Genomic DNA, 25,138 nt, shown 5'->3' on the forward strand with positions numbered 1-25,138 from the left:
ATCGGGAGACTTGGGGGAACGCTGGGTGGAAGGAAATTTGTGGCTCCTCCCAGATTCCAGAACTTTCTGCCACAGAAATGTGAGGAACATGTGTTTTTTTAGCCAATTTTTGAGCTTTGCAAAGGATTCTGGGTAACAGAACCTGGTCCGAGCCCCGCCAGTCACCCCTCCTTGGATTCCCCTAGGTCTCTAGTTTTCAGAAATGCACAGGTTTGGTAGGTTTCCCTAGGTGGCGGCTGAGCTACAGGCCAAAATCTACAGGTAGGCACTTTGCTAAAAACAGGTCTGTTTTCTGTGATGTGTCCACGTTGCGCTTTGGGGCGTTTCCTGTCGCGGGCGCTAGGCCTACCCACACAAGTGAGGTATCATTTTTATCGGGAGACGTGGGGGAACGCTGGGTGGAAGGAAATTTGTGGCTCCTCTCAGATTCCAGAACTTTCTGCCACAGAAATGTGAGGAACATGTGTTTTTTTAGCCAATTTTTGAGCTTTGCAAAGGATTCTGGGTAACAGAACCTGGTCCGAGCCCCGCCAGTCACCCCTCCTTGGATTCCCCTAGGTCTCTAGTTTTCAGAAATGCACAGGTTTGGTAGGTTTCCCTAGGTGGCGGCTGAGCTACAGGCCAAAATCTACAGGTAGGCACTTCGCTAAAAACAGGTCTGTTTTCTTCCAAAATTTTGGTGGTGTCCACGTTGCGCTTTGGGGCGTTTCCTGTCGCGGGCGCTAGGCCTACCCACGCAAGTGAGGTATCATTTTTATCGGGAGACTTGGGGGAACGCTGGGTGGAAGGAAATTTGTGGCTCCTCCCAGATTCCAGAACTTTCTGCCACAGAAATGTGAGGAACATGTGTTTTTTTAGCCAATTTTTGAGCTTTGCAAAGGATTCTGGGTAACAGAACCTGGTCCGAGCCCCGCCAGTCACCCCTCCTTGGATTCCCCTAGGTCTCTAGTTTTCAGAAATGCACAGGTTTGGTAGGTTTCCCTAGGTGGCGGCTGAGCTAGAGGCCAAAATCTACAGGTAGGCACTTTGCTAAAAACAGGTCTGTTTTCTGTGATGTGTCCACGCTGCGCTTTGGGGCGTTTCCTGTCGCGGGCGCTAGGCCTACCCACACAAGTGAGGTATCATTTTTATCGGGAGACGTGGGGGAACGCTGGGTGGAAGGAAATTTGTGGCTCCTCTCAGATTCCAGAACTTTCTGCCACAGAAATGTGAGGAACATGTGTTTTTTTAGCCAATTTTTGAGCTTTGCTAAGGATTCTGGGTAACAGAACCTGGTCCGAGCCCCGCCAGTCACCCCTCCTTGGATTCCCCTAGGTCTCTAGTTTTCAGAAATGTACAGGTTTGGTAGGTTTCCCTAGGTGCCGGCTGAGCTAGAGGCCAAAATCTGCAGGTAGTCACTTCGCAAAAAACACCTCTGTTTTCTTCCAAAATTTTGGTGGTGTCCACGTTGCGCTTTGGGGCGTTTCCTGTCGCGGGCGCTAGGCCTACCCACGCAAGTGAGGTATCATTTTTATCGGGAGACTTGGGGGAACGCTGGGTGGAAGGAAATTTGTGGCTCCTCTCAGATTCCAGAACTTTCTGTCACTCAAATGTGAGGAAAATGCGTTTTTTTAGCCAAAATATGAGGTTTGCAAAGGATTCTGGGTAACAGAACCTGGTCCGAGCCCCGCCAGTCACCCCTCCTTGGATTCCCCTAGGTCTCTAGTTTTCAGAAATGCACAGGTTTGGTAGGTTTCCCTAGGTGGCGGCTGAGCTAGAGGCCAAAATCTACAGGTAGGCACTTTGCTAAAAACAGATCTGTTTTCTGTGATGTGTCCACGTTGCGCTTTGGGGCGTTTCCTGTCGCGGGCGCTAGGCCTACCCACACAAGTGAGGTATCATTTTTATCGGGAGACGTGGGGGAACGCTGGGTGGAAGGAAATTTGTGGCTCCTCTCAGATTCCAGAACTTTCTGCCACAGAAATGTGAGGAACATGTGTTTTTTTAGCCAATTTTAGAGCTTTGCAAAGGATTCTGGGTAACAGAACCTGGTCCGAGCCACACAAATCACCCCATCTTGGATTCCCCTAGGTCTCTAGTTTTCAGAAATGCACAGGTTTGGTAGGTTTCCCTAGGTGGCGGCTGAGCTAGAGGCCAAAATCTACAGGTAGGCACTTTGCTAAAAACAGGTCTGTTTTCTGTGATGTGTCCACGTTGCGCTTTGGGGCGTTTCCTGTCGCGGGCGCTAGGCCTACCCACACATGTGAGGTATCATTTTTATCGGGAGACGTGGGGGAACGCTGGGTGGAAGGACATTTGTGGCTCCTCTCAGATTCCAGCACTTTCTGCCACAGAAATGTGAGGAACATGTGTTTTTTTAGCCAATTTTTGAGCTTTGCAAAGGATTCTGGGTAACAGAACCTGGTCCGAGCCACACAAATCACCCCATCTTGGATTCCCCTAGGTCTCTAGTTTTCAGAAATGCACAGGTTTGGTAGGTTTCCCTAGGTGGCGGCTGAGCTAGAGGCCAAAATCTACAGGTAGGCACTTTGCTAAAAACAGGTCTGTTTTCTGTGATGTGTCCACATTGCGCTTTGGGGTGTTTCCTGTCGCGGGCGCTAGGCCTACCCACACAAGTGAGGTATCATTTTTATCGGGAGACGTGGGGGAACGCTGGGTGGAAGGAAATTTGTGGCTCCTCTCAGATTCCAGAACTTTCTGCCACAGAAATGTGAGGAACATGTGTTTTTTTAGCCAATGTTTGAGCTTTGCAAAGGATTCTGGGTAACAGAACCTGGTCCGAGCCACACAAATCACCCCATCTTGGATTCCCCTAGGTCTCTAGTTTTCAGAAATGCACAGGTTTGGTAGGTTTCCCTAGGTGGCGGCTGAGCTAGAGGCCAAAATCTACAGGTAGGCACTTTGCTAAAAACAGGTCTGTTTTCTGTGATGTGTCCACGTTGCGCTTTGGGGCGTTTCCTGTCGCGGGCGCTAGGCCTACCCACACATGTGAGGTATCATTTTTATCGGGAGACGTGGGGGAACGCTGGGTGAAAGGACATTTGTGGCTCCTCTCAGATTCCAGCACTTTCTGCCACAGAAATGTGAGGAACATGTGTTTTTTTAGCCAATTTTTGAGCTTTGCAAAGGATTCTGGGTAACAGAACCTGGTCCGAGCCACACAAATCACCCCATCTTGGATTCCCCTAGGTCTCTAGTTTTCAGAAATGCACAGGTTTGGTAGGTTTCCCTAGGTGGCGGCTGAGCTAGAGGCCAAAATCTACAGGTAGGCACTTTGCTAAAAACAGGTCTGTTTTCTGTGATGTGTCCACATTGCGCTTTGGGGTGTTTCCAGTCGCGGGCGCTAGGCCTACCCACACAAGTGAGGTATCATTTTTATCGGGAGACGTGGGGGAACGCTGGGTGGAAGGAAATTTGTGGCTCCTCTCAGATTCCAGAACTTTCTGCCACAGAAATGTGAGGAACATGTGTTTTTTTAGCCAAATTTTGAGGTTTGCAAAGGATTCTGGGTAACAGAACCTGGTCCGAGCCACACAAATCACCCCATCTTGGATTCCCCTAGGTCTCTAGTTTTCAGAAATGCACAGGTTTGGTAGGTTTCCCTAGGTGGCGGCTGAGCTAGAGGCCAAAATCTACAGGTAGGCACTTTGCTAAAAACAGGTCTGTTTTCTGTGATGTGTCCACGTTGCGCTTTGGTGCGTTTCCTGTCGCGGGCGCTAGGCCTACCCACACAAGTGAGGTGTTATTGCCCCTTGTCTTTCTCTACATTTTTCCCTTCCAAATGTAAGACAGTGTGTAAAAAAGACGTCTATTTGAGAAATGCCCGGTAATTCACATGCTAGTATGGGCAGCCCGGAATTCAGAGATGTGCAAATAACCACTGCTTCTCAACACCTTATCTTGTGCCCATTTTGGAAATACAAAGGTTTTCTTGATAGCTATTTTTTACTCTTTATATTTCAGCAAATGAATTGCTGTATACCCGGCATAGAATGAAAACCCACTGCAGGGTGCAGGTCATTTATTGGCTCTGGGTACCTAGAGTTCTTGATGAACCTACAAGCCCTATATATCCCCGCAACCAGAAGAGTCCAGCAGACGTAACGGTATATTGCTTTCGAAAATCTGACATTGCAGGAAAAAGTTACAGAGTAAAACTTAGAGAAAAATTGATGTTTTTTTCACCTCAATTTCAATATTTTTCTTTTTCAGTTGCTATTTTCTGTAGGAAACCCTTGTAGGATCTACACAAATTACCCCTTGCTGAATTCAGAATTTTGTCTACTTTTCAGAAATGTTGCGGTTTATGGGATCCAGCGTTGGTTTCATGCCCATTTCTGTCACTGACTGGAAGGAGGCTGAAAGCACAAAAAATCGTAAAAATGGGGTATGTCCCAGTAAAATGCCAAAATTGGGTTGAAAAATTGGGTTTTCTGATTCAAGTCTGCCTGTTCCTGAAAGCTGGGAAGCTGGTGATTTTATCACCGCAAACCCTTTGTTGATGCCCTTTTCAGGGAAAAAACCACAAGCCTTCTTCTGCAGCCCATTTTTCCAAATTTTTTTAAAAAAATGAAATTTTCACTGTTTTTTGGCTAATTTCTTGGCCTCCTTCTGGGGAACCCACAAAGTCTGGGTACCTCTAGAATCCCTAGGATGTTGGAAAAAAAGGACGCAAATTTGGCATGGGTAGCTTATGTGAACAAAAAGTTATGAGGGCCTAAGCGCGAACTGCTCCAAATAGCCAAAAAAAGGCTCGGCACAGGAGGGGGAAAAGGCCTGGCAGCGAAGGGGTTAAGAAGCAGAGAACACAACAAGTGTATTTCAGCAGTGCTATGTTACAAACGGATGGCCCTGCAAACAGCAGGACCCCGAGTTGGAGCCATGAAGGCCGGCAAAGTACCTGTAATGTTACAAGGTCATTGTAATAGGAGTCTAGAATGGCAAATTACATTTTTCCTACACGTTAGAGAGACTGTGTGACACGGGTTCTAAATTTCGTTTGTGTATTCGTTTACAAAAAATCAAAAGGCAAAGAGCCATTTGCAATTACATTACCTTTTCCAAGAAGGTGCTGCCGTCTTTGGCAATCCACCCGGGCAGCTTCGAAAGTCTGAGGCTGAAAAATAGACGGGAAAACTGAGTGACACGAAGGAGTACACAACAGCATGCAGGCAAGAATTACAGCCCTGGTACCCAAACAATAAAGCACAACGTTTGATAAGACAACATTTACTTGAACTCCACAGTACCAGATTATGATCTTAATACGCTCTAATTAGGGTGAATCATAAAAGATAAATCTTTTAATAAGGCATTTTCACGTTGTTTGTAAAGTTTTGATTTTATTAATCACTAATCATGCAACATGGCCGGTTTATGTAGGTCTGGCGCTTTATCACTTCCCAATAGTCCTCTGTCCAGATTTATTGGTTATTTTCTTTACAATTAATCCTCCTTTTCCTCATTACAGCTCTTATTACGTGAGGGCGAGTTTGTGGCCAGTAGCACATTAGAGAACAGAAGTGAGGGAACATATGGAGAGTGAAGTGCAGAGTAGGACTGAGTATACTTGTAAGTAATAAGGATGGTCAAAAACAATGCTGTATGATATTGCAGTTTATAAATAGTGAGTGCTCCGGATCCGTCAAACCCTGTACCTGCAGGTACTCACTGGAGTACAGCTGAGAGGTGTAGACGGAGTAGGACCTGCAGATGTGGACCATCTTCATCTAATCTGGCCTGAACAAGTCATGCGTGTTAGAGCAGCCAGGTCTCCGCCACTCTTCTGTGCAGATCAAAGAAGATAGTCACTCTTGCTGAGAGGAAGCTCTGGAGTTTTGTTGTCTGGACCAAGGAAAAGACACCACTGATGCAAGACATTCTGAGGCAGGGAAGGTCAGGAGCATCCCTGCTTGTTTGGACTGAGGTGTGCATCGGTAATTGAGAGGTTGGAGTTGAAACAAAAAAAATCAGTGCCGCACTCTTGATGTCCCAGGAGGCAATTCATGGAGCCTCGAGTGAATGAGATTTGTCTCCCTACAAGCCGTCTGTGCAGAGCTTAGAGGGCCAGAGTGATATGGTCGCACATACAAAAGTGCACGACTTCTCTGGCAGCATCACTCTGGATTTGGTGGGTTCTACACAGTAAGTAGAGTGGGTTCTACACAGTAAGTAGAGATGTACCCTATGGGATAGTCAATTGGCATAACATAGCAACAACAGGCCCAAGATAGAAGTGGGGTAAAGTTTGCGTTGTGATGGCACCTCTGGTCACTTGATTTGGTTCATGAGAGACATTGGACTACATGATCCCTCCCATCATCATCATTAATATTTATAAAGCGCTCTACTCACCCGTGCGGGTCTCAAGGCGCTAGGGGAAAAAGGGGGGGTTATCCCTGCTCGAACAGCCAGGTCTTTAGGAGTCTCCGGAAAGCGGAGTGGTCCTGGGTGGTCCTGAGGCTGGTGGGGAGGGAGTTCCAGGTCTTGGCCGCCAGGAAGGAGAAAGATCTCCCACCCGCCGTGGAGCGGCGGATGCGAGGGACAGCAGCGAGTGCGAGGCCAGAGGAGCGGAGGAGGCGGGTGGGGACGTAGAAGCTGAGGCGTCTGTTGAGGTATTCCGGTCCCTTGTCGTGGAGGGCTTTGTGTGCGTGGGTGAGAAGTCGGAAGGTGATCCTTTTGCTGACTGGGAGCCAGTGCAGGTGTCTCAGGTGTGCGGAGATGTGGCTGCTGCGGGGTATGTCGAGGATGAGGCGGGCCGAGGCGTTTTGAATGCGTTGCAGGCGATTTTGGAGTTTGGCTGTGGTCCCGGCGTAGAGGGTGTTGCCGTAGTCCAGGCGGCTCGTGACGAGGGCGTGGGTCACGGTTTTTCTGGTGTCGGCAGGGATCCAGCGGAAGATCTTGCGGAGCATGCGGAGGGTGAGGAAGCAGGCGGAGGACACGGCGTTGACTTGCTTGGTCATGGTGAGAAGAGGGTCCAAGATGAAGCCGAGGTTGCGGGCGTGGTCTGTGGGGGTCGGTGCGGTGCCGAGGGCCGTGGGCCACCAGGAGTCGTCCCAGGCGGACGGGGTGTTGCCGAGGATGAGGACTTCCGTTTTTTCAGAGTTCAGCTTTAGGCGGCTGAGCCTCATCCAATCTGCCACGTCCTTCATACCCTCTTGTAGGTTGGTCTTGGCGCTGGCGGGGTCCTTGGTGAGGGAGAGTATAAGTTGGGTGTCGTCGGCGTAGGAGGTGATGATGATGTCTTGCTTGCGTACGATGTTGGCGAGGGGGCTCATGTAGACATTGAAGAGTGTCGGGCTGAGTGATGAGCCTTGGGGTACGCCGCAGATGATCTCGGTGGGTTCTGAGCGAAACGGAGGGAGGTAAACTCTTTGGGAACGGTTTGAGAGGAAGGAGGCGATCCAGTCCAGGGCCTGGCCTTGGATTCCGGTGGAGCGGAGGCGGGTGATTAGGGTGCGGTGACAGACGGTGTCAAAGGCAGCCGAGAGGTCGAGCAGAATGAGGGCGACTGTTTCACCGTTGTCCATCAGGGTTCTGATGTCGTCAGTGACTGAGATGAGGGCGGTTTCAGTGCTGTGGTTGGTTCGGAATCCGGTTTGTGAGGGGTCGAGCAGGTTGTTGTCTTCCAGGAAGGTGGTCAGCTGTTTGTTGACGGTCTTCTCTATTACTTTGGCTGGGAAAGGCAGAAGAGAGATGGGGCGGAAGTTTTTCAGGTCGCTCGGGTCAGCCGTAGGTTTCTTTAGTAGGGCGTTGACTTCGGCGTGTTTCCAGCATTCGGGGAAGGTAGCAGAGGAAAAAGAAGAGTTGATGACGGTCTGGAGGTGCGGGGCGATGATGTCGTCGGCTTTGTTAAAGATGAAGTGCGGGCAGGGGTCCGAAGGGGCGCCGGAGTGGATAGAGTTCATGATGGATCAGGTTCCTCAGTTCTGTCAAGGTGACAAGTCCCTAATGTCAGATGGTGTGGGGAGTGAGAATTGCATTAACTTAAGTTTCACATGATTGGGATTTTCTACCTTTAGAAACACCTGAGTGTTGTCAGCAAAGTTGTAGCCGGTAAAGTCACAGAACTGAATGAGGTGTAAGAGAGAGTTGATGCATGAGAGATGGTAGAACCTTGAGGAATGTGGTGACAGACGTGAATGATGCCAAAGTAAAAGACTGAATGGCAACAATATTGGGAGTTTCAGAGGGTTATGGAAAATGCTAGCCAGGACTATACTTTGAATCCAATGTAACTCAGTCTCTGGTGTACAGTGGGGTGATGTATGATGTGAAAGACAGAGAAGAGGATCAGTAACAGGAAGGCAGAATTCCATTTGTTTGATGGTGGTGTGAAGTGATGGCAGAAATGGAGCCGGTAACTAGTGTTGAGTTTTTTTTTCCATTCTCTTTTGAGGAGTCTGGTTTGTTTTGCTTTCAAAGTCTTTTCACCTAGAAGAACCAGATAGTCTTAGGTGGAGGATGTGCATGTGTGGACAGATCTGCAGAGGGATCAATATGTTAAAGACGGTGGAGAGCGAGACGTGCAACTGGTGACCTGTCATCACATGGTAGACTGGCTTTGATCTGGACCACTGTGACAGGAAAGCACAGTGATCAATTGTCTTCAAAGGTCTGATGAGGACCTTGGTTTTCAAAATGTATGGCACAGAAGAAGTGGATGGAAAGGTAAAGTTCCAGTAGATCACATGGTGGTCCCTGTAGGTGATGGACTGATTTATTGTCAATATGATGTGTTGTGGCGAGGTAAAGATTTTGTTGAGGTGTGCCAGGGCCTGAGACCACGTAGTACAGGTTCCCGAGTATTAGGTTAGAATGGAGGACTTTAGATTGTCAAACCAGGCACTGCCATCACCCAATATGCAAAGTTTGGTGGCAAAAACAGCAATGGCACTGAAAACGATTTGGGTTGTTTGGAGAGTGTCTGTGTCAGTAGTGATGGAATAGAAAAGGTTAGTGAAGCTGGGCAGCATTGAGTGATGATAAACATTCTGAGGTGAAATACCATGTAAGCTGGTGGTGGGTAAGAGTATTTTTTTAAAAGACCTCTACTCTTGCTCTGGTCCTCTTTGTTCGACAATTTCTTTTCAGGATTTGGTAACCTGATGGGTATGCTCCTGTGGAAAGTGGGGGGCTACTTTGGCTGCTCACTATGTTTCTCTAATGAAGAAAAGGTCCATGCTGGAGTCACAGATCAAAATGTGGATGCGGAGGTGTTTTTGTTCATAAATGTAGCACTAATGAGGATGCATAATAGGCATTAGTGGGAGAACGACGATGGGGATTGTTTCATGGCAAAAGGTAGGGTGAGCGAGAGAAGAGAAGGGTGGCCAGATACCATAGGCTCACTGCTGGTGTCCAGAAAGTAGCAGTGATTTAATTAGACAAAGGAGGCAGTGTGCATTTAAATATGTGATGGGTGTTGAAGGGAAGAGGGGTGGAAGTGCAGGAAATGGGAGGGGTTGAGAAAAGTGGTTCGCTGGAAGAGGAGATAATAGGGGTTAAGGGTCACATCAGGGATGTTACAGGCAGAAAGGAAATGCCGGGAGGGTTTCATCAACAGTTCGTACAAAGTTTCAGACGAGCTATTACTATGCCACAGAATGTGCCAACAGTGGCACAATTAGGACATTAGAGACAGCAAAACTAACGGAGCCGGAGTAGTGCATATGCCCATACCCCTCACATATGGATACACAGCTATTCTCATTCCTGTTTGAACCACAGGGTATATACACAATAAGAAAGAAATACCTTCTGTATTATGTTCCCCTCACACAACCTACAGAGATCACAAGAGTGGAGAATTCAACCACGAATTCCGGAAATGTTTATCAGTAGTGTACAAAGCCCAACACGTGGTTCTGGACTCATCAAATCATACAGCCAGGGCTGCTGTGGCACAGAAGCCTTGCTCACTTCTTACTACTCAGGTTTGCCATATCCTTTGAAATTAAATAAGGCTGACATGATTGCTCAACTCTGATTTATAAAAGCGAGGCTGGGATATTTGAGGCCCATGTATTGGTCGCTCTGGGGTCATTTAAACAAAGTAGCACATAGTTACATCATTTATTCCCTCCTTGAAGACCCTGTGTTCCATCCCACCAGTTGCCGAGCCTGTGTGCTAACCTGCCCATTCTTGAGCATGTGCGCTAACCTTGCCATCTCCATGCCCGTGCGCTCGCCCACCAATTTTGGCACCTTTGTGCTAATCCATTCACTCTAAAGCAAGTGTTCTAACCTGACTGTTCTCGGGCCTGCATGCCAATCTATCCATTTCTGGGCCAGTGTGCTATCCTGGCGATTTCTGGGCCTGTGTTCTAACCAGTCCATTTCTGTCCCTGTGTGGTCATTTGCCCATATCGGACCTGTGTGCTAACCCAAACACTCTTAAGCGTATGTGCCAAGCCACCTAATTCTTGAGCCTGTGTGCTAACTCGGTCAATATTTGAGCCTGTGTGCTAACTACCTATTCTCGAGCTTCAGAGCTAATTCGTCCATCCTTGACCCAGTAAAATAACGTGTCCATTCCTAAGCCTTTCTGCTAACAAGTCCATTTCTGAGCGTGTGTGCTAACCCACCTAGTCTTGAACCTGTGTACTAACCTGCCAGTCCTTGAGATCGGGCACTAACCTACTCATTCTGAGGCAATGTCCTAACACACCTAACCCTAAACTTTCCTTCTACCCTGCCCATTCCCAAACTGGTTTGCTAACTGGTCTATTTTCAGAGATGGTGTAATCTGCCCACTCCCAAAACCACAAGATTATCCCATCAAAAAATCAGTTTGCCTCATGTATGCAACTAAGTCCCGGCCCCCTGCTCTCATTCATTGTCGACACCTGTCATTGGAACCTGTAAACATTCCTGTTGTATGTTATAATTGCTTATTTCCCTGAGTGGATGTACAATATTAAGTTCTATGTTTAGTTCAGTTTTATCCTATTCTGTGTACAAAAGGTTATGTTGAACTTCATCTGTTAACCAAAATAAACCTCGACTGAGCCAAGCCATGAGTCAAGCAACACTTTACCCAGATGGGAGGTAGAATCAGAAAACATAGGTGACCAGGATGTGGGATCTGCCTTCTACATAGCCACTGGAACCCACTGGGGCCTCACGGCCACACATGGTCGAGCACATCAGATTGCTTTTGTAACAAAAAGAAGAGATACCATTTTCCATAATAGTGCTTGCCCTCTCCTGCAAGATCGAAACAGTACTGTGTTTGCTAGTATGTTGTCCGCCAGAATAGTAATACTATGTAAAAGCCTCTGATATGCTGCTGCCAAGGAATAACCGAACACAACTAGAGCTTCATCAAGACTAATTTCCAAAGTGTTTTGGATTCAATGCTGCTGATAATTTCAAACAGCTTTACCCACTTATGTTTGCTTCAAAGTCTCTTAGTGTTCAATATTGGCTTTTTATGCTCTTTCCACTATAAGTCAAAAGTGGATTTTGGCCCTGTTGGAAATGGCTCTTTCTGCAGGGTTATCTCCAAATGTTTTGCCTTTCTCTACCTATTTTTCAGACCCTCTTTTTGTAGGCTTTAGGACCCCAGGCAATTTACCACTGCTAGCCGTGATAAAGTGCATGTGTTCTCTCCCCTAAACTTGGAATAATTGGCTTACACTTGTTTGGCTTATTTAATTTGCCTGTAAGTCCCTTGTAAAGTGGTATACCATATACCCAGGGCCTGTAAATTAATGCTACTAGTGGGCCTGCAGCACTGATTGCGCCACCTGCAGAAGTAGCCTTTTAAACTTGTCTCAGGCCTGCCACTGCAGGACCTAACTTCGCAGTTTACTGCCAAAATTGATTTGCCAATTCAAACTAATTGCCAAGGCCTAAACTCTCCTTTTATTACAACTAAGCCACTCTTAAGGTAGACCATAGATAGCCCTTTGGGCAGGGTGCTGTGTCAGTAAAGTAAAAGTAGGATATGTATGTTTATGTTTTACACGTCCTATTAGTGGCGAACAGCCTATTTCGTTTTTTTACTATTGTGAGTGCTGCTCCTCTCACAGATTAGCATGGGGAATTGCTTTATATACTTTAAAGTGGTAATTTCTGATCTGTGAGAAGTAGCGTGGTCACGTTTGGTATGTTTGTAATGGTAGTGAGAAATCCTGCGTATTATAGAAATGCCACCTTCAGAAAGTGGGTGTTTCTTTGTGCTTAAACCTCCAGTGTTTTGCAGCCTGACTCCAATCCATGCCTCGGGCAGAGTGACAGCTACACTTTGTGCATACTTTCCAGACAGCCACAATACAGGGGGGCTGGGTGTGACAGAAGAGGCATCTGCATACTGATAGTCATCCTGGGCTAGAGAGAGGGATGGTCATTCACACCTTACATATCAATAGGCCTCACACAATGGGCTGATTTACCCCCTACTGATGTTTGGAGACAGGGCTGGGTTGACAGAGTTTGTGTTACACTTGAAAGGATTAATTTGCAGTCACTCCTTGAACAATGGCATTTTGGAGTATAAGTAAAGGGGCTCTGACCCCATGATTTTAGAGCAAGTCCGGAACTGGGACTGAACCTCTGTCAGTAAGACTGCAGCACTGGATAAAAGGACTCATCTGATGTTGCCCTGCCTGCCCCTCTGTGCCCGTGAGTGCCTCCCAAGGATTCCACCGCAGAGCGAGCACTGTTTTTCTGCTCCTTGGCTCTCTTAACCTAGCGCCTGTGGAGCACTTTGTAGCATTATTTTGTTGATGCCCCCTCTAATTGTTCCAGGGCCTCGTGGACTGCCCTGAATCCTGCCAATTAGCACGTGGGGAATGCTTCACAAGGAGAACTCAGCGCCTGTTGAGCCCTCTTCACAGAAGTACGTGGGGAGGCCCCTCTCTGATGTTGTTCTGCCCAGGGCGTGCCTCTGTGTCCAAGGGCTCCCCCCAATGTCGCTCTCTTCAGAGCTAGAGAGCTGCCGCAGCGCCAGGGAAGCCGCACCTCGGGCATTCTAAAAGGGATTCCCCAGTGGTGCAGAGGACACCTCTACTGCCTTCGTGAATCATGTCTCAGTGCAGCTTCCTTTCAGCAAAACAGGCCCCGTGCACAAGGCCCGCCGACTTTACCCAACATCCAGCGCTGCCTCAACTCTCAGCCACAAGGATATGGTCAGTCGGGAGAGGCCAAATGAGGTACCCCGGTTGCCCGCCCTTGACCCCCATCGCAACAGCCACAGCAGCTACATAGCGTGCTCGCCGGTTGCTGTGCTAGACAGTCTGACAGCCAGGGAGGACCCGGCTAGGTCCCACGGCGGAACCCTTCAGTGTGAGTATGCCCACCCACCTTGGGGCATCTCTGTCCACAATATGGGGTAAAATCCCGGAGGAGTGCACCCAAGCGAGGCACGAGACTGCCTCCCGAGTGTGGGAACCTTTTCAACGTGTCTAGCAATTACCCTATCACGTATAGTAGTCCAGGGGCCTAATCTTTTTAGTGATGCACACGTCCTAGAGTGAAAGCCCACAGAAATTACTGTAATCTTACTAATAGGGGATCAGGTGCTATTATACCCTAGGTTGCCTAGAGTGATTCATGTGATTTTTCAGCCTTATAGGTTGTAGCCTCTAAAACTGCTACATTACCTGTGAAGTATTTCAGGAATATGTTGTTGTGTTTATGTACTGATGATGGTAATTGGTCCTTTGGGTGTGTTTCCTCAACAAGACTTTTACACTTCATGCCCGGAGTGATAATGTATGTCGTTTTGCTACTGTCAGTGTGGGCATAGCATGCACAGTATTTATAATTTCATGTAGTTTCTGGTCTGTGATACCTAGTTACAATATAACTGCGCCAAACTACTAGGGGATGAGCATAAGTTATCTTTGGTGTGTAACTTAATAGTCTTGACTTGAGTGCTGGGTTCTGCCTGGCTTACATGCATTCCCTAGCCAACCAGAAACCCCATTTCTAAAAGGCCCAATCAAAGGCCTTATTTAAAGCTATTTTAAAAACTTCTCAGAGGACTAAATCAGTCCATTTATCTGTGACCTCTTTTTAGAAAGGCCAACTTGTCCAGCACTAATGCACAAGAATAGGAGTCCTACTGTCTAGTGCTGAATACTTAGCACACCTTCCCACACTCATCACAAATACAGAAACCAAACTCTATGATTTAACTTTTACTTGGCAATCAAATATATAGTCCGAGGGGGGTGACTCATAGATTGAAGTACCTTGTACTCTTCTTTCACAGTGGCTTTGTCTTAGATAGATATTGCAAATGAAAGGGTGTCCATAGGAAAAAGCAGCCATTTTCAATCAATAGAACAATAGAATAGCCTGATACACTGTCAAGCAACTCCAAGTGCACATATGTACTACCCAAGACTGGTCCTCCCGGGGCAGAATGGTGTGTCCTATATCGAATAATCTAATTTAAATTGACCGATCAGAGTTAATCCAAGAACCTAACAAGAACAAATCTTCCAATTTTTCTACTTTCTGTGTTGGAATGGTATATAGAAAAATGCCCCAAATGATCTTGCCAATAGTGACACTCATAGCTGTATGCAGTATAGGTCAGGTTTAAATTGAAATCTCCTCTGACTACAAAACGTGCATCAAGTAAGCATAAAAACTGGAATATAGTAATGTTCTAAAATATTTTTTATTTTTTTATTTTGGGCACATTTACTAATATGCGAAGTATGTGTTATTCTAAAATTATCAATTTTAAAAATGTAAAAATACTTTAAGATTCTGGCAACCGAGTTGAATATCAGCATTACAAAAGTAAGCAAGTCACTGCCTAAATATGCTAATACTGACACTAACCTTTTTAAGCCCAGGAGTGATCAAATACCAAACATCTAGGTTTTATGTAGGCATATAATTCTAAAACTTGATGTAGATCACTGAATATCCGGGAGTTCAATTAATCATTGAAGACCTGCACAGTTCCATGATAAAAATTTCAGAGAACAAACATTCTGTGACTGTAGACTGAGACCCCATAAATGGATTTCCCTCAATAGGAATGATTTGTACCTCCTAAGGTTAGGGCAGCAGTTATTGAAAACCAGTCTTCCTTACATCCATCTCCTTTAGAAACATTGGTGTGGTGTAGTTGAAAGCATATTATGCCTACATCTTTTAACAAATCATTCTTAAATTACTGTTTATCAATTTATCCCCGAGTCTGATCCCAAATAATTTTTAATACTAGAACTGGGCTCTTGGAATGTACCCTCAACACCATTTTGCTTTATTCCTGGTATTTATCATTTAAAGCCAATTGCTTGGAAAATACTTTGGCTAAGTGAAAAGAAAAGCCCCAGGTGGCAAAAATATATTTTGATGTCATAGTATTTTCTACACTTTTCCATAATGCCAAGAAGTCTTTTATAGTTTCAAGTGTTTGAAAGGTAGAATATAGTATAAATTGAACTGTGAATTTAATAGTGCTAAGTTTTTTGGTGAATGTTATAGGTTCTGAATATTCCTGCCATTAAAGATGTCATGTGGCCATTGAGATTAATATATTTAGGCATCAGCAAAGGAATAAAGTGCTTACATACTGTGTCTCGTACTGATTCTATATTATGAAAATTCAAAGAAATGCCAACAGACCTTATGTCGCAGACTTCCCCTTGTATCCAATCAGGAGTCACACAACTGAATAACCTTCAGGAGTGCTGGTCTTTATTAATATGTATTTTTTAATGACTCCTACTCTAGAAAACTTTGAATTCAGCAGTGATTTTCTAATGAGATCTCATGCATCACCTGTAACTTATTTGATTTCCAGGATAGTATATCTTATTCTTTAGCCCCACACATGCTAGATATCATTCCATGCTTCACATTTCCCTTCTCAATTGTTAAATATCTGCAGACTATTGTAGATTTGGGTATCCACTTTTGGCCAATTGCAATTGAAGACACCTACAATGGCATCCAAAATCCAACACATTACTTTGGTTAGGCTGAGAATCAGTTGTGCAAGGGGAGTATCTTGTGAGATTCTCTCCATGATTGAACTAGTTTCTGTATACATGTGTACTCACTTTTGTTCATCTTAGCTGTGCCACCTAAACATCTGTTTAGGTGGCACAGATAAGACGGAAGAAGAGTGCAGACATTCATAGGTGAATTGAAGCTGGGTAGGTTTTTCAAATTAGAAATTTATTAAATGCAGACCCTTATTTAAAATTCTAAGGAATTCATCATGGCAGCCTTAACACTTTTACATAAGCCTATGTGAGTGACCTGCACATATTACCAACAGATACGCAGTTAAAGGATCCTGGTCATGGGAAGCTATTTTTATCAAAACCTCTCCCTTCTACACATTGGCAGGAATCATTTTACCAAAATAGGTTTGCTTCCCAGATTTTGCCTTATACACCCCTCTCCTCATATTCTGAGTCGACTCAGGAAATGATTCCCTCAACATTTTCAGAAGCCTACTCTGTTTTCAAATAAGTTCTAATATTTAACAATAAATAAAGAAACTGATAATTCATCTCAGAGCTGCAACAAATATAGAGGCCTTCCACTGCCCACCGACCATACAGAAGAGCAATGTTAAGTGAACTGTGCAAACAAAAGATCTGTTGCTGCCCTGACGGCAAAGTCCTACTCTAGTTGGTGCCTGTAGCCAGTCATTCAGACAGTTCAATTTCCACCACCTTTTCCAAGTCCCCTCTCCAGCACAAATTCTAGAAACTCCACAAAGGTGGGGATCTCAGAGGCAGAAGATTTCTCATAGATGAAAGTTTACAGTGCAAACTTAAAAAAATAAAAAAGGGCTTCTGCAATTTTGGCAGTCAAATTTCTTTCTGACAGCCTCTTTTAGTCAGTCTAAGGTCCCAACTCACATAAAGCCCTACCTGCTTCCTGAGCCTTTTCCTGCCACCTTTGAGCATAGATGCAAAGACTGGCATAAGTTGTGCCAGATCCCCCATTTTGGGGGTCTGGCAGGCAGCAAAGGGTAAAGTGTACATTGAAAACCCTTTTTTTCCAAAAGAATTACAGGGGCTGAAATGGCATCCAGATATTTCCCCATTCCAGGCTAACTTATAATGCTATCCAGTATTTTGTGCTCAGGATTCCTCTGTTCAAAGGAGAGGACAGCGCAAGAAGTCCTGAAATTCTCCACACCACTAATCTCAGTGACCTGTCTACTGTCAGTGTAAGTGCATCCCCCACCGGATCCCTGGAAGATATGACAAAGAATGAAGGGCCAGGAAGTAAAATTGTGCCCCTCCCAAGCACCGTAATAATCACAATTGAGCCTTTATGCGTCCTGACATGAGAGTGAACACTTGACAAAAATTGGAAAGGCCCAGCTTGTCCAAAACACAAGTTCTGAGTGAGCACATCTGTCGCTTGTGGCTGCAGATCTGGATTCCATTCGAAGAACACAGACATCTGTGCACCAATGGAAGAAGTGAAAAGATCTTCCAATAGAATAAGATCCCAAAATAAATATTCTGGGAGTGTTTCTGGAGTGGGATGGTCATAGGGGGAGGAAGATACTGGTTTGCATTGGGAGGATCTTAGCCAAAGGAGACACCGAGTCACTGGAGATCGAGGGGGATCCTCCCTTCCGTGAGCGGCTTAGATTTGGGGTTCCTGGTGGAAATATTTTAACACGTTCGAACTAAACTAAAGCAGAGCAACTCCAATCTGAGAGAATGGTATATTAAGCAGACTAGTGGGTAGAAAATCGTATATCAATGTAAAGCCTGTAATTAACAACAGCGTCATTAAAATTATACAGTGATATGTACTTGAAGTAATGATATATGAGCACACGTGAACACGTTTATTGAAACTGTCTTGCTATTTTGCATTAATGCGGGTTGAAAAGATGTAAAATTCCAATAAATAGAATTTTTTTTTAAAGTGAAAAGATCCCCAACACAAGGTCCTGAGCACTCTATAAGCGCCTTGGAGATTCTCTGAATCAAGGTCTAATGGCTTTGGACTTGCTTTAAGCACCTATTCGCTATTCAATCAACAAGTCCCACTAAACGTTACAGTTGCATCAAAATCTGCCGCTCTAGACAGTAATGTCAGAAGTGTTTTGGTGAGGCTGCCAGGTCAGTGGACCACATGCTCCCAATCATCATTTATGAATCTCAGAGCTGACACAAAGTCCATCTGAAGCAAGATACAGCACTTGACAACATCTATTTGTTACATTCTCTAAAATGTACTAGAGTCACAGGGTTTCGGCTTTCGAGACCCCTCGCACTAAGGACTCAGTCAATGTGCCGGATCAGAAAACCAGTTGGACCGCAACCCATACAGATCCCACAGAGCAATATTTGCACAAGATATGTTTCGGGTAATATTCAGACCAATGAGACATAACTGGCACAGTTAGTGGAACACCAAATCCTCTTTCATTAATGAATAACTCACTCAATGATCACAACAAAGGAATACATTTCACAATAGGTAATTTATAACTAAAACCTTGTGGCTGTGTGCCAGAGCGCAGGGGTTGGGTTTCTAACCCCCTGGTGCAAGGACTTAGTTCAGTGCACCAACACAAACTATAAGTCTACTTGGACTGCGAGCCATACACAACCTCCAAACCAATACTGCGCGGGTGGTGCCTTCTGGTCACACTTTGCCCACTCTAGATGGGTCAGGCACACAGTGAAACTCCAGCCTCCCTTTCATAAGTGAAAAACACCCACAAAATGGGCACTAATAAAGAAGGGGTGAACTTTTAAAATGTTTATCTCTAAAATCTAAATCTAGTGCATACAATGTGAACGATAACCACACAAAATGCAAAAATAAATGCACCAATGCATGACTTGGCCGGCAAATACGAACAGTCCTAACAAGGTTAGTACCTTCCTACTATCCTAACACCCTATTGTTACTTCTAAGGACTATGCAAACATTTTACAGAAACAGCAAAGAAGCAAGCCTATAAATAGTTTCTTTGAGAAGGGTGACACTGCATCCCTTTCTCAGCGAAAAATAGCTGCTTAGATATTCTCTAAAACAGCTCATGCCCTGGAATGGTGAGCAATGCCAGCCTGAGGGCCACCTCTATGCCGGAACCCCGGGACCACCCAGAACTGGGCTAGTTAGCAGCACACCGGCGTGACCCCTCGCCTGTTAGTTCAGTCGCAAAGCCTCTCCAGGCTATAGACAAATAAGGTTTTTTAGTTTTTTAATAGTACCTGATCGCTGACTTATCTTATGTTTCTCGGTTCGGCAAAAAATGGGTTTTCTCAATTCACATGCTGATATTTTAGCCTTCACTAAAAAAGTCCAAATTAACATGGCAGCGACCGTAATATAAACAACAAAAATATGTCAGCCTAAATAGGAGGCAAACATGATGCTAACACTTCTGCACATGTCTAAACTCCACACTCTCTAACAGAGAGAGAAAGAAAGAGTTTTCAGGCAAGGATACAATAAAAATAGAAGTTTAAACAAGCCCCGTCAGTGTTCATGACAACTCTAATCTAGTGCCTACAACATGAGTAGTCACCGCAATGAAGACAAACATTAAGGCAGCAAGGATGTTTATGAGTAGTGTAAACCAGTGGTTCCCAACCTGTGGTGTGGGGACCCCTGGGAGTCCACAAAGCCTCATCAGGAGGTCCGTGACTGCTTAGAAAATTAAATAATATTTAAAGATTAGGTTCCCAGGTTTTAGTTAATGTCTCAGTGGGGGGATCCCCAATTCCACTAATGATTCAGTGGGGGTCCCTGGGTTCCAGTAATGATAAAGTGGGGGTCCACAGAAGTCAAAAGGTTGGGAACAGTTGGTGCAAACGGCATCAAATACTCCAACATTATTGTTGTGTTGTTTATAGGCCTTGCACACTACTTCTGAGTGCTATAGTAGCTCTAGCACATTAGAGGCACTTAGTCAATAAAAGCCGATTCTGAGTTTCAAATATGGTTTACATCCGCATACATAGCCTCAGAACAATAAGTTCTATTTTCAGATCTCAAGGGCAGCTGTCTGTGTGTGTGCATGGTAGGAACCGCCCATAGTACGACAGCCCACACAGCTAGTGAAGACGTACTGCCTCCCAGCTTCAGGCAAAGCAGGTGCGCAACTAGGTATTTTGCCTGGTGTGAAGATCCACTCTGACACTCAGCAATCTATGTGCAGTTTGTACACACTATTTTTGAAGATTTTCAGAATAAAGATTCAACAACGAATGTCACAATTCCCCTTCAACTATCTTCACTATATTAGGCAGAGTTCTTTTGACAGTACAACAAAATGTAACACACAAATTACCAATCTTGTAGAAATGATTAACTGCAGTAATTAAATACCACAAATATATTCATGTAAGCTTGGTTATCAGAATTTAAAGAACAGAACAATATGAAAAGAATGTGGACTTGATTTAATCATACGTTTTCAAATTTGATTAACTAGGTAGCAGATGTCGTTCACCGAAGGGGGATCAGAAAATGCGATATTTACAACATCTGGTAAGACATCTCATAGGAACAAATCTCTATTAGCTGCCTGGGCCTTTCACTGGGATAATTCATGATATGCATTTTAAAATCCTCTTTCCTCCATTTAAGATGTCACAACACCAGCACCCCAGCCTGAGCTGATAGTATCCAACTCCATACCCAAGTTCAGAGACTTCCTGAAGATGGTTATTATTTACCGGCCGCAGTGTGTTCCAATCACCATATAAACTCTGTACTGACTTAGGGAGGTAGTGATATTTAATCCTTGTTAGGCAGACCTTTCTCAAGGCTAGGATCTTCCAATGGGTCCTGGAAAGACTGCCAATAGGAATGCTGCTTAATGTCAAGCTATCTGGGCCACCATCCTCAATGATATTGTGCTTCTCTACAGTTATTTGATTTCCTTGGTGATCTCAATTATCTAAGCCACTGTGGGCCGGAGGGTAGTTTTTACGACATATATGGTGAATCCCACAATGTCTCTAAAGGAGATCTACTGCCATGGACAGCTTTGCATTTTCCTGTGACATGAATGTCATGTTAGCAAGATAAATGATTATCCTACTTGCTCTTGTGTGGAAAATGGCACCACCAGCAAAAACAGTTTGTTGGAACGCAAGGGACCCAAGAACAGACCAAACAGCAGAGACAGAGTTGACCACATTGAACTTACCCTTATGGACATCCTACATGCTGTAGCACTAATCATCAAGGACCTGAAGAAATATGTCCACAAAGTCTTCACCCAGGTGACACTCCACAGGCCCTATTTGTCCACCTGCACCATCTTCAAAACCAACTGCACCATCTACAAAACTCTCATGATCTAAACTCTCTATGTGGTTAACAAAATCAGGCACCTCTGGGGACTCCAGCCAGCGCATGGCACACCAACATGCCGGACACCCTTAGACTATAGATGGAAAGGTGTTAATAAAAAAAACATTTCCCATTTATTTGCTCAAGATAGATTTGAAACACAATTCCTGTTTCCATCAACACTGCTCCACCCCGCTACAGTTTAGGAAAGGGCATAAAACAACCATTTTAAAAAAAAACACTACATCATGACAAAGTAACAGTCCACTCCACTCTCAGAACCCAGCTAACCTTCCAATCACTCACCGCCTCTTTGCTTTTCACCAGATCAGTGCTCCATTGCCATTTGGCTCGGGTCGCACTACAGAAATGCCACCTATGTACATACATACATGAGCAGCTAAACCGTATACAACAAATGAATAGCAACTCAAGTAGTCACTGCCCATTTGTTTATTTTCACACATCACAATGAAGGATAAACAAACTTTGTGTCTGATATGGCAGACTACACATCAACTTGGTCTCCAGGCTAAACATGGCAGAAAAAGTTAATGTCAGTTTAAACAATGGAAAAGGAAGAGAAAAACACAATTGAGAATTTAGTTCAGGGAGGAATGATTTGGTAGATATAACATGTTATAATATTCAAAATCAACCTCAAAGCACCCACCAATAACCTGATTTAAGACATATTGTTAAGAAATGTACACTGCAGTGGGTGAGAACTACTATTGCTGCCACGAGATCCACACAAAGGGGGAAATAAAATGCATAAATCATATCTCAACACTAGCTCACCCAGCACCTTCTAATGCAGCCAGTTTTGCACAGGCACATCTTCCAGCATCACACCTTAGTCCTGCTCAGGCTTCGAGCACAAGCATACTACTGTGTAGCCTACATAACTGCTGTAGATCAACTTATCCTAACTTGTCTGCAACTATTATTGCTATATTCATCTTGTAACTAAACGATTCCTGCAACTCATTTAATTTTGTTGTACCACTTTTTCTGCTGGTACGTAACATCAAGTATTAATCAATGCTATAAACCTCAGTACATGACAAAACAAATTTCTACCTTAGGCTCCGGCCAAACAAATACCACTCTGCTCGAAGCAAAATCTCCGGATCCAGTCAGATGCCTGGGGGAAATTCTAAGGTAAGGAGTCTGCAACTAGAATTCTCTAACAGATATAGGTCTATTTACATCTGCTCTGTGGTGAAAAATAAAGTTAGTATGTTTGACAAGTATGTTTGACACCATCAAGGATCACAACCTCAGGCTACTAGAGCTAAATGAAACCAGATTCATTGACAGCTATCACCCTCCATTGGATATAATTCCCAAGACAGTTGCAAGAGTCCTTAGAAAAACAGAGTTGGTACAGCAGGCACAAGAATAGCTTTGGCACACTCAACAAGTTACTGCTCACAAACTGTCATAGAAGAGAAGACTACTTTGAGTCTCGGACTATGAAATGCACCGTGGTAAGCAATATCGCCTTCACCAAGCCAACTGCTTACAGGTCAGCACACTACACTGCAGAGTTCCTGCATGAATTACCAAACATCAACTTACATCTTCTTTCAATGTCAAACGAATCCTATTTTAGGTGACTTCAACTTGTGGACAGGCGACTACTGAAAAAAAACAGCTAAGACGTACTTACCAACATGCTGAATTTGTGTTTCTGACAGCTAGTTCACAAATCTACTGAATAAGTTGACCGTACATTAAACATATTGTAGTGTATCAGTCAGAAGCATGAGGCTATAATCATCCCTGCTCAACTATGGTCAGGCCAATCCTTGATAACCAGCCAACTCAAAAACGTTCAAATAAAACGGAGGGTATGTTGCTCAGGCTCTTAAAAAACCTATCAAGCAAAGCTCTTTTCAACACTTTCCAGCCTGCATGTTTCAATCTGCAGCAAATGCCTCACCTATGTTGGAGCCTAAAGAATTTTGCACAAAATCACAAAATAAAAATAAATAAAAAATCACAAAATCCTTCCCACATTCAACTCCAGTGACAGAGACTTGCTTAAAAAAAACACAGTGCTAAAATACCATAAAACATACTTATAATAATTTCGCCAGTGCTGTCGATTTGAATGTTGTGAGTAGCTAAAAGTGATTTCTAGCTGAAAGGTGGAAGTGCTAGCTTAAACAAGCATTTGTAATGCAATAGGTCTCGCATTTGCTTGAGTTGAAGCTATTGGCGTTGTAAATGCATAACTCGACTTTTCGTGCCACATAATTTGGCCCTCTCTGCCACATACTTCCAGTCGCCTTGCATATAACTAAAGCACTTCCATTTACCTTCTACCTCCATCTGCAGCAAAAAATTTAAATATTGCATTTATTATTTTTTTATATTATTATTTTGGGGTCCCCACCAACCTAGTGTGGGGACCCAGAGATGACTAGACAGAAAGAGCACGTTGTGCGCGAGTTATGGGCAAAAACGTTTTGCACAACACTATAGGGCGAGTTTCTGAATGCAGCGAATATTGTAGTATCTTGACTTTAATGCTCAGAAATGCCCCTAGAGGACCCCATTATAAAAATAGCATTTGTAAGAAACATGGTCATGTAACCATATAAGCCCCTAGAGGACATTACAACATGAAAACAGAATTACAGAAAGTAATTCAGTATAACCATATATATAGCCCCTAGAAGCCGTAATGCCTTACACAGTTTCAGGCCTACTGCAATACTATTACGAACAAGCAAACACAAACTACGCCCAGCTGTAAAACAAAACTTCCAACCATGAGAGAGCTTTAAAAGACATTGAATGGTGGGAGAGGTTACTATTTTGGGGTCCCCACCAACCTGCTGGGGGGACCCACAGATGTCCTAGACAGAAAAAGTGCTTCGTTCTGAATGTTTTGATGGTGGTCCCATTGTCCTAGGGCCATCACATTGTGAGTTATAGGCAAAAATGTTTTATAAAAGGAATGCCCCGCAAACCATTATGGGGCAAGTTTCCGAGTGCAGCAAACATTGTAGTGTCTTGACTGTAATGCTCAGAACAGCCCCTAGAGGACACTATAATAAAAATAGCATTTGTAAGAAACATAGTCATGTAATGACATAGTCAGCCCCTAGATGGCCTAAAGCCATGAAAACAGAACGGCAAAAAGTAATAAAGTGTAACCATATATGTAGCCCCTAGAGGGCGTAGTGCCTTACACATTTTCAGGTCTAACAGGCCTACTGCAATACTATCACAAACAAGGCCCTTAAAACACAAACTTCTCCCAGCTGGAAAAAGAAACTTCCAATCATGAGAGAGCTTCAACAGACATTGAATGGTGGGAGAGGTTACTATTTTGCCACCCAAAACTAGTGTGGGGACCCAGGGATGACCTAGACAGAAAGAGTGTGCTGTGCTGAACGGTTTGGTGGTGGTCCCATTGTCCTAAAACCACCACAAACTGAGTTCTAGGCAAAAAAAAATGAAAAAGAAATGCCTGCAAAGCATTATGGGGCAGGTTTCCCAAGTACAGTGAATATTGTAGTATCGGCTCTGAGAATTTCTGTGTTTTTTTCTATTTGAAATGCTCCAGTTTGTATATTTTTCATCTGCTAAACTTGTACGTAAGTGGCAGTCATGTAAAGCGCTCCTCAGATCAAGATCGCACTACACGAAACGTCACGTACTCATGTAAAGCACTCCTCTGATCGAGGTTGCGCTGTACGAACCTTTAAAAAAAAAGAAGACAAAAGAAGTAAGTAAAGAAGAACCCCATTCCAGCTTCCAGCCATTGTGTGCAGACACCACAAAGAAACAGAGGCATGCCCAAAACAAGGAAGAGGAAGAAACAACATATGGCAACGCAGCACGACAGGGC

At 44.4% G+C, this 25,138-nt stretch overlaps 1 protein-coding gene across 1 annotated transcript in view; it reads right to left on the reverse strand.

Annotated features, from left to right (window-relative positions):
- Positions 1-25,138, reverse strand: part of INTS9 (integrator complex subunit 9) — a 249,465-nt gene that overhangs the window by 163,949 nt on the left and 60,378 nt on the right. The window contains exon 3 of the mRNA XM_069233783.1: positions 5,056-5,116. Coding sequence (XP_069089884.1) covers positions 5,056-5,116 — 61 coding nt within the window. The remainder of the gene's footprint in view (positions 1-5,055; positions 5,117-25,138) is intronic.

Source organism: Pleurodeles waltl, chromosome 5 (assembly GCF_031143425.1).
Source record: "Pleurodeles waltl isolate 20211129_DDA chromosome 5, aPleWal1.hap1.20221129, whole genome shotgun sequence".
Lineage (NCBI taxonomy): Eukaryota > Metazoa > Chordata > Amphibia > Caudata > Salamandridae > Pleurodeles > Pleurodeles waltl.